Genomic DNA, 9,361 nt, shown 5'->3' with positions numbered 1-9,361 from the left:
AGACTGGGATGTCCAGCCATTCCCACTCCCGTGGCGGCGGAGGAGGCGCCCGAGAATAGCTAGCACTAGCGCTGGACTTCCCCTTCCCCTTCTCGCTGAAGAAGCACATGGCTAGCTGGCTAGGGTTTCTCGTCGTCGGCGAGGGAGCAAGCGTGACTAGATGTGGACGAGAATGGAAATGGATGACCCTCCTCCCTTTCCCCTGCGCACGCTTGCATTAAAAAGGACAGCCACACGGCGCTTTTACCTACTGCCAGGCGGACCCGAGGTAGGTGACCGCGTTTAATATGACAGCGGTCAGTAGTTGAGCGGCCGGCAGGTGGGGCCACGACGGACACCGAGAGGACGTGCGCGTGTTCGTTTGGTGTCCGCGTGGACACAAGTCAAGTTCAAATTTAGGCATGAAATGCATACAAACAGACACCGAGCGAACGCGATTTAAGTTCGCACGTTGGGCTGACATTTTCGTTCATTTTAATCTAAACAAACACGTGCCGACGAATTGGGTCACCGCGTTGGAGTTGCTCCTACACTTTGGCTTTGGCACCAGCCCTCTGTGCCGGGATGTCCGGCGGAATCCGCCGCGCAGTTTCTCCTCTCCACTCTCCCCCCCTCACGCGTTCATCGTTCTCCCTACTAATCCCCCTCTCCCTCCCTCTCCGGCCTCACTGGATACTGCCGCTGCTCGGCGCGACCGACTGGCATCTCTGGACCGGAGCGAGTGATTGCTTGGTCGTCCCAGATCCAACAGTATAGTATTCAAGAAGTGGTGCCACCCACCGCAAACACCTGGGGGAGTAGTTGGCGGCGACCCGGCCATTCAAGACTCACCTCGGTGGTGCCTGCGGGGATATTCGGTGCCCTCGCCACTCCCCCCGCCCCAGTTCTTGCTCCCTCGCCGGAGTTCGTCCGGCCGCCGCGATGCAGCAGCAGCAGCGGCAAGGTAATCAACGCCGGATTCTCCCGGCGCCTCCTACTTAGTACTACCGTAGTTCCAAAGTTCCAATATTTCCCCGTCTCGTGCGCGGTTTCTGCGGCGGATTTTGGTTACCAGGCGCCGGGCGGTTAGATTTGGGTTCGCGGGGTGGGGAGTAGTAGTAAATAGTCCTAGGTGTATGGATATTTGGTGCTGGATCCTATTTATGCTGCTGCAGAACTCATGTCCCTGATTCACCTAGCTGCTATGTTTCTTTCTTTCTTTCTTTTCTAAATACTTTGAAACCATGATCCTATGTACTACTAGTAGTAAATACTCTTTTTTTTTAGAAATATCTAGTAATAAATACTTTGGAACCATGATCCCTCCAGCTGCTGTGTTTCTTTCTTCTTTTCTTGTTAAAGAAAAATGGTGATCCCCTGCTTCGTTAATAAACTGTGAAAAATTCCCTTAGTTGTTATGTGTTCCTAATGGTCTGGTTTGTGACAAGTTTGTTACATTTTGTTTGCGATTCAGGTCACGACATACTAAATCTGCAGCGGGAGGTGAAGACGCGGTGGCTCAAGCCCAGAGAGGTTCTTGACATATTGCAGAACTGTGAGCTGTTCGGGATCCAAAACAGGACCCCTCAGAGGCCACCGAGTAATAAAACCATCCTTTTGTTTTCTTGCTTGCGAGATACAGTATCCGATTCAATCTAATGTGTGCCCTGGGTGTGATTAACCTACTTGGTACTGAAATTACAGGTGGTTCTTGGTTCCTTTTCAACCGTAGGGTACATCGCTTCTTCCGGAATGATGGGTATGTGTGGCAGAAAAAGAAGAATGGAAAGAGCGGCAATGAAGCACATGAGTACCTTAAGGTCTGTTCAACCTTTATCTTCTCTAGTCTAGTAATAGGAGTTCAAGTGTTAATCATGGTATGTTTTGGCGGCGAGCATCTGAGAAAGCCAATAAATAGATGGGATATTTGTTGTTATGGCCCAATCAGATAAGCTGGGTAGTTAATATGCTTTCCTCTTTTGACCCTGCAAATTTCAGGTTGATAATGTAAAGGCTCTGAATTGCTACTATGCTCGTGCAGAAAATAATCCTAGATTCATGAGGCGGATATATTGGATGCTTGAACCGTAAGGACTGTTTACTTGTGTAGGGGGCATATGTTAAGTACTGTATTCTATGCTTCACATAAGCTTTTCTTATCTCTCGGATGTTTTTAAATTGTGATTGCTTCTCCTTAGAACACAAACCCAATAGCAACTTTGTCTTTGTGCTCCTCATGAAGAATTTTTTTAATGGGGACTCAGGGAGGAATTTATAAGCAGTTCATGGGCACGTGTCATTTCATTTTCTTGCTTATATGGTAAAGCCTGTTGCACAAATTCATATTCACAAGTTATTCTCTGTATGGTCGTTACTTTGAAGTTTCAGCATCCATCTGAGATGTTCCCAACAAATAGAAACCACCATTCACCAGTTCCTTGTAGACATGTTAAAATTTGTAATGCTCTACAATGTTCTTCCACTTTTTCTGATGATGCAGAACAGTGCAAGAGACTTTATTCCTAAGGGCAATCCTATATTTTTATTAGGAGTCTCCAAAATAGGCACATCAATTCTTGTACTAGTAATTAAGTTCCAGAAAATATTGGTATTATACCCTGTTATTACTATGACTTCTACTGTTGGAGTGTGGGTTATGATTTGCTGATATTTTCCCCTGTGAATACGAACCATTTACGTATAAATTTTAGTTCACATTTAATGAAAACAATTCATCTTTGCAGGGCTTATGAGCACATCGTTCTTGTCCACTATAGAGACGTTCTAGAGGTTTGTCTCTTGCTTAACTCCTTGCTTTATGAATCTAGGATCCCCAATTGTGAATTAGGGTCCCCAGTTGTGGTGCTTTTTTGCAATTTACTCATTGCGTTATCTTCCTTCTCTCACAACATATCTTCAGTTCTGATGCTTAACCAACTAGGATGAGTGAAACAATAACATTGGTTTACTACCCACACTTATCTATTCACTCTCAACTGTGGGCAATATAAGATTAATTGATCACTGGGGCATAGCACCAGTGAAATTGAACTTGAAATTTTGTAGGCTTGCATTGATTAACTCACCTATTAAGCTAGTGCATATTATTATAGTGACTGAAGTCACCACATTTGGCATGTCCTGTGCTTAACCTTTGTTTGCTGATTGATTGCCAGGGCAGCATTTCAGTATCAGTGCTAAACGGTTCGCCAACATCCAATCAGAATGGCAGTGCTAGCAGAGCTGATGCACATAGTTCGCCAGGGTTGACTAGTGAGATAGTTGCGCCACTTCTCAACTCGTGCAGCCCAGGATCCGCGGAAGAAGTTAGTTCCCAGATCCCGACCATAAACAATGAAACAAATGATATAAGTCTATTTGATTGGCGGCGGACACTTGAAATGCAGCTGAGTCTGGAAAACAAGGAACGTCATGATGTTAACACTGATGAGGTTCTGCCAAATCATGATCCTATTCCTGCGCATGGGATACAGAATGAAGAACTAGACGCATGTATAAACCTTGCAGATGTCTTTGATCTGGGGTTTAGGGAAGACAACCATGCTGAAGGAAGTCACCCTTATCCCGATCCTATCGATGTCCTGAAATATTCAGGTGCTCTACTCTAGCACTAGCAAATGCCATGCATTTGATTCTTTCATTGGTAGTTACTGCCTGGGTTAACATGGGCAAACTTTCTGAAAATTTGCATTTTTTCCATGTATATCTTTTCTTGATCAGAAACATGGTTGGAGGATGACCAACTTAAATCTATTCTACATTCAGCTCCTGTGACAATTGATGAAAACCAATGGTTCCATCTTCATGAGGTTTCTCCAGAATGGGCATTTTGTTCTGAAAGTGCTAAGGTATCACCCAGAACTGAAGTTGATATTCTTAACTGAACGAGTTATTTTTGTGAGTTAAATAATGCATCTTCATTGTTCTGCTCTATTGATAAGCTATGGAACAATTTGGGGATATTGTCACATGGGATTTACATTAACATATACACTATAATAATCGGAGTGTGCATGATCTGTGGGTTCATCTATTGCCTCGTTGAGTCGTTGGCAAAAATGCCGTCCATTAGGGAAATACTGCATTCAAGTCAATTTCTACCATGATCTTACAATAATTAATTGGAGGCTCTAAACATAATGCAGGTTGTCATTGTAGGAGATTTCCCTTGCAACCTCTCCAATAGTTCATGGGTGCTATTTGGTGATGTTAAAGTACCTGCGGTAGTTGTCCAGCAAGGTGTCATCCGTTGTTATACTCCACCATACCTTGGTGCTGGAAAGGTGAGAATGTGCATGCTCGATGAGAATGGGAAACCTTGCACTGAAGATCGAGAATTTGAATTCGTTGAAAAGCCTACCAACACAATGATTAATGGGAACGGGAAACCCTGCAGTGAAGCACGAGAATTTGAATTCCAACAGAGGCCTACCAAAAGTGACAATGGGCTGTTGTTGCTGATTAACTATGTGCAGATGCTTTTTGATAGTCATGGCTGTGAACTCTTCTCAAAGTTCAGGTTGCCACTCCCAAATGCTCGGTCTGGATTCCCAGTTAACCCCTCAGAGATTATAGGGAGAACATGTGAGCAGTTGGACCATGAGAATGCAGTAAATTGCATCATGGAAGTGATGCTTAACAATAAGTTCCAGGACTGGCTATCATCCAAATTTGAACAGAATAGTGAAGGGGAGTATTTGCTTCCTAAGCAATACCATGGTGTGATACATACAATTGCTGCATTGGGATACGACTGGGCTTTGAAACCGCTGCTTAGTAACGGCGTGCCTATAAACTACCGTGATGCAAATGGATGGACTGCTCTGCATTGGGCTGCACGATTCGGAAGGTATTGATGACCTATTCATTAAATGGAATGTTGTATGCAAACTAGTTTCATAAGCTTTCCTATTCTTGCAACCAAATGCAAATGTCCCATCTGTAATATAAGCAATTTATCTTCTGTTTCCTAGCTTCATCACATATGGATTTCCTCCTGACTCTGACCCTAATATGAAATGACAGGGAACAAATGGTAGCGGTTCTTGTTGTTGCAGGCGCTGCTGTGGGTGCACTTTCAGATCCAACAGCGGAAGACCCTGCTGCCAAGACACCTGCTTCGATTGCGTCTGCCTATGGTTTCATAGGCATCTCTGCATTCCTTTCAGAAGCACAACTAACCAGTACCCTTGATTCTCTGGAATCAAAAGAAAATGGGAAACCCGTAGATCATAATGGTGGAGTGAGTACATCTAGTGCTGTGGATAGAGTATCAGATAAATGTGCACATGTGGATGGTGGAACTGATGATCAGCTTGCACTTAAGGATTCTCTAGGAGCTATCCGAAATGCTGTTCAAGCTGCCGGACGCATACAAGCTACCTTCCGTGTGTTTTCCTTAAAAAAGAAGAAACAAAAGGCTCTTCAGAATGGAGATAGCTCTGCTTCGCCATCTATGCTCGAAAGAGCTACATTATCTATCCAGAAGAACTTCAGGTGCTGGAAGAAAAGTAAGGAATATCAGAAAATTCGGAAAAATGTCATCAAGATTCAGGTAAGTTCAGTTCCGCGTATAATGCGCAGAGTAATTATTTGATGTGTACTAGTGCATCCTTAATGTTTTGAGGATTTTGTTCAGTCGATAAGCAAGTCCACCTGTTTATTCTGATAGGCACGGTTCAGAGCTCACCGAGAAAGAAACAAGTACAAGGAGTTACTTCAAAGTGTTGGCATCCTTGAGAAGATCATGCTGAGGTGGTTCCGAAAAGGCGTTGGTCTGCGAGGAATCAATAGCAGGGCGATGCCAATCGACCAAGACGAGGAAGAAGACATCGTCAAGGTTTTGGAAACAGCTGTCAGTGAGGCTGTTTCGAGGGTATCGGCTATTGTCGGTTGCCCTGTCGCAAGGCTGGACTACCGCAGGATGCTCGAAATGCACCAACAAGCAAAGGTGAGGCCATGATCCGTGGTGTCTACTGAATGCGTTTCAGCCCAAAACTTGCTTAAGGAAGTACAGATTTACGAGCGAAAAACTCACTCCATACCTACTGTCTAGCACTTTGTGCATGAAATTTGCAACTTATTTATTCTCTTGAACTTACTAAAATGGTTTCCCCATCACAGATTGGCCATGGAAAGTAGCTGATCTGGCACCAGCTATGTTGGTGACAGAGCACTGGGCACACACTATCCTGTGTCCTCCTCCCCTGTTAAATGATGATCTGGAAAGCAGCTGGCTTCCTGAAGAGCAGTAAAAGCCTTGGTGAGTAGTGGATCCTGCCCAAATCAGAAGGATTTACCAACAAATTTCAGTACCATCCTCCTCCTCCATGTGCATAACCTGACTTCTGGCCAAACTTTAGGAAGGTGTAAGGCCTGTGTGTGTGATGAGGAAGTACCATCTGCTATGTAGTACCATCCTTCACATTTGCTAGGCGTGTACATGGTAATAAATGTAATGATAAATCCTGGACCGGAGCTCAATTGTCAATGAGGAGTATGATGAAGCTCTGGAAGCTTAAATACCAGCTGCCTTGTGTGTAGGGCTCCCTCCGGTCATTTTCACTCCGCATATAAAGATTTGTCCGAAGTCGAACATCGTAAAGTTTGACCATGTTTTGCGTCATGAATTTAATTTTCATATTGTATAACTTTAGTATGATAGATGTCGATATATTTTCATATAAACATGGTCGAACTTTACAAAGTTTGACTTCAGACAAATCTTATATGCGGAGTAAAAAGGACCGGAGGGAGGGAGTACCATCTTCCACATTTGCTAGGCGCGTACATGGTAATAAATGTGATGACAAATTTGAAACGGACCTCAATTGTCAATGAGGAGCATGATGAAGCTTTTGAAGTTTGTACTATGTACTCCCACCATTTATATTTGTTACTACTAGGCCTGTAAATGGTAATAAATGTATGGCAAATCCTGAAACTGGCATCGGGCGTAAATGACAAGTAGTACTGGTACCATCTTGTGCACATGCAAAGCATAACTGGTCATTGGCCAAATTCACACTTCTTTGATTTCCATGATCCTGCTGTGAATTCAACCAAAGCACAGGATTACATGATCCTGATGCAGGCCTGCAAGGCAAGGCAGAGGGAGTAATAATGCTCCGGCAGCATTTTGGCCTTCCCTTTGGCCCTTCTATTTTGCAGGTAGCAGCAAATCAGATTCCATGGGATCCTATTTGAAATGAGAGAAGAGAACTTGTTCCTGTGGGAAATGAGGTGATTCATGTGTTCCAAGCAGAGGCCCATAGATATCGACACAATCATATTTTTTCTTTTCTCTCTGATGAAAGTTGGTCGAAAATTCGTGTTCGAAGAAAAAACCCTAGACATCGACACAATCATAGTTTTCCTCTTTCTGATGATGATGGAAGGTGGTTGAATCCGCCGGTTTCATTGACAAAGGCACCAGCACAACCATAGATAAAAGACATTATATATGTCAATGGAGGCCGGTAAGCACCGGGACAAGCACAAGGGCAACGCTGGGGCAAGTAAACACAGGATTACACCATTGCAACCACCATGATTAGTTTAGCCCCCACCGCAAGAAAGTGCGTCAGTTTGGAGACCTTGGGGAACGATGGCATAATGCGGCAGTTAGGTCCCGTGACAGCGGCCCGGACCACGTAATAAACAAGGGTTTAGCCATGGGTGGGTGACGTCAGGCAAAAGCCGTTTTCATCGGACGGAGACGCCACAAAAGCCACACCACCATTAGGATATGCATGTTTATTACTAGCTGGGTAGAGAAGAGAAGAGAAGAGAACCCAACCAACAGCAGGAGAGGCTTCAGGAGGTTGAGGACTCTGATAGGGACAGGAAAGGAGAAGAACACAGCAGCTGAGAGTTCAAGAAAAGGAAGGCTTCAGCTTTGAATGTGTGATGACTTACAGCTTGGGACACACGGCGCAAAAAAACACATTCAAATGCACAAAATGGAAATTCCTGCACAAACCACCAGCACCTAATTATGTACACCCATACAATTCCCCGGGAGGAAAAAGGAAGGAAAATTTTGCTCTCCCTACATTTTACATTTACATTACAAAGGCGGAGGACGCCGGTCGAGCTGAAACCTGCGGTCAGCGTATATGGTTGGCGGCCTTTTTTCACGCAGGCCGTCTCCGAGAAGTTGCTGAACAAAATGCCGCACGTGCGTCCCGGCTCCAAGAGCTTTACACCTTTTTTCTTTGCCTCTTGGTGGGATGGTGTACCAAGAAACAGAGCCTGGGTGGCTCCATCTCCAGGTTTTTAAGCTCATACCTGGAATAATAAGAAAAATCATGACATTAGACATGAAGGATTCCGCGGTGTATAATATAATGATCTCGGAGATCTCAAAATCAGAGCTTGCTTTAAGAAATTGTAATAGTAGTCCTTTAGAACCAAACCACCACAAACAAACTTCAGCAAGAAGGCCTGCTAAGAATTGCTTTAAGCTTTATAAATATGCATATCACATTTTCTTTTGCCTACCAGCGCTAGTTCGATTCTTAAATAAGAAAGAAACATGGATGCAGATAGGAGGGAACAAATTACAGAGGAACTTACTCTTGGGAGCACTGCAGCTTCAACAAACTCCTCCGCGCCAATGCCATGAGCTGTGTGGCGACATCCTCCACTAATTTACAATCCATATAGACCTACCTACTGAACATGGTCATGACTTTGGAAAAATCGAGTTACTTCTCTGTACAACTGCTCCCCTTCGAATGGCTTGGAGACATAGCCATCCATTTCACATTTCAAGCACTGCTCACATGTTGCCTGGATAACATCTGCCGTCATGGCCAATATCGGAGTTCGCCACCTCCGAACGTTAGCACATTCTGGTGGCGCTTCTCCGCGTTCTATCCGCTCATTTAGCTCTCGTTCCATCATTCTGATCCTCTTGGTGGCTTCAAACCTGGAAAAAAATGCATGATAAAACTTCAGTAATTTATGACTGGCAGATTAATACTCGAAGGAAATGGTGAGCAGCCACTTAAAGACTTACCCATCCATTTCTGGCATTTGTATGTCCATGAAACAAGCATCAAAACTGTGAGGTGGTTTTAGCAATGCGATTGCTTTCTTCCCACTGTCTGCACAAATTACTTCTGCACCATACTTCTTGAGAGCACCAGCAGCCACTTTAAGGTTCACAACGTTGTCGTCAACCACAATGATTTGCCTCTTGTGAAGAAGGCTACCCAACGCTGAGTTGCCAACGACTCCATTCTTTCCATTCACCTTATCTACTCCGCCCAAAGCCCGCCTTAGTGAAGCCTGAAGCATACTTGCACGAAGCGGCTTCATGATTACATTCAAGTTATGCTCCCTCGATATATTTGAA

General features: G+C 44.3%; 2 protein-coding genes across 2 annotated transcripts; one reads left to right on the top strand and one right to left on the bottom strand.

Annotated features, from left to right (window-relative positions):
• Positions 1-537: 537 nt before the first annotated feature.
• LOC125528089 (calmodulin-binding transcription activator 4-like) lies at positions 538-6,326 on the top strand. The gene is made up of 11 exons (XM_048692603.1): positions 538-943; positions 1,454-1,579; positions 1,684-1,799; positions 1,978-2,066; positions 2,724-2,769; positions 3,156-3,594; positions 3,721-3,848; positions 4,146-4,849; positions 5,026-5,554; positions 5,672-5,950; positions 6,124-6,326. The coding sequence occupies exons 1-11, from the start codon at positions 922-924 to the stop codon at positions 6,139-6,141; spliced, it is 2,496 nt and encodes an 831-aa protein (XP_048548560.1). The 5' UTR covers positions 538-921; the 3' UTR covers positions 6,142-6,326.
• A 1,541-nt stretch (positions 6,327-7,867) lies between these two features.
• On the bottom strand, positions 7,868-9,355 carry LOC125528088 (probable histidine kinase 3). The gene is made up of 3 exons (XM_048692602.1): positions 9,023-9,355; positions 8,578-8,932; positions 7,868-8,289 (listed from the first exon to the last, which is right to left on the bottom strand). Exons 1-2 carry the CDS (start codon positions 9,322-9,324, stop codon positions 8,674-8,676), a joined length of 561 nt encoding a protein of 186 aa, XP_048548559.1. The 5' UTR covers positions 9,325-9,355; the 3' UTR covers positions 7,868-8,289; positions 8,578-8,673.
• Positions 9,356-9,361: the final 6 nt, after the last annotated feature.

Source organism: Triticum urartu, unplaced genomic scaffold, assembly GCF_003073215.2.
Source record: "Triticum urartu cultivar G1812 unplaced genomic scaffold, Tu2.1 TuUngrouped_contig_4625, whole genome shotgun sequence".
In the NCBI taxonomy this organism is placed as follows: Eukaryota; Viridiplantae; Streptophyta; class Magnoliopsida; order Poales; family Poaceae; genus Triticum; species Triticum urartu.
This window is presented reverse-complemented; position numbering and strand designations above follow the sequence as displayed.

Coding starts and splice junctions, on each gene's coding strand:
- LOC125528089 (XM_048692603.1), top strand. CDS start 922: ATGCAGCAGCAGCAGCGGCAAG. Junction 1,580..1,683: donor GACCCCTCAGAGGCCACCGA/GTAATAAAACCA, acceptor CTGAAATTACAG/GTGGTTCTTGGTTCCTTTTC. Junction 4,850..5,025: donor TGGGCTGCACGATTCGGAAG/GTATTGATGACC, acceptor ATGAAATGACAG/GGAACAAATGGTAGCGGTTC.
- LOC125528088 (XM_048692602.1), bottom strand. CDS start 9,324: ATGAAGCCGCTTCGTGCAAGTATGCTTCAGGCTTCACTAAGGCGGGCT. Junction 8,933..9,022: donor CAAATGCCAGAAATGGATGG/GTAAGTCTTTAA, acceptor ATTTTTTTCCAG/GTTTGAAGCCACCAAGAGGA.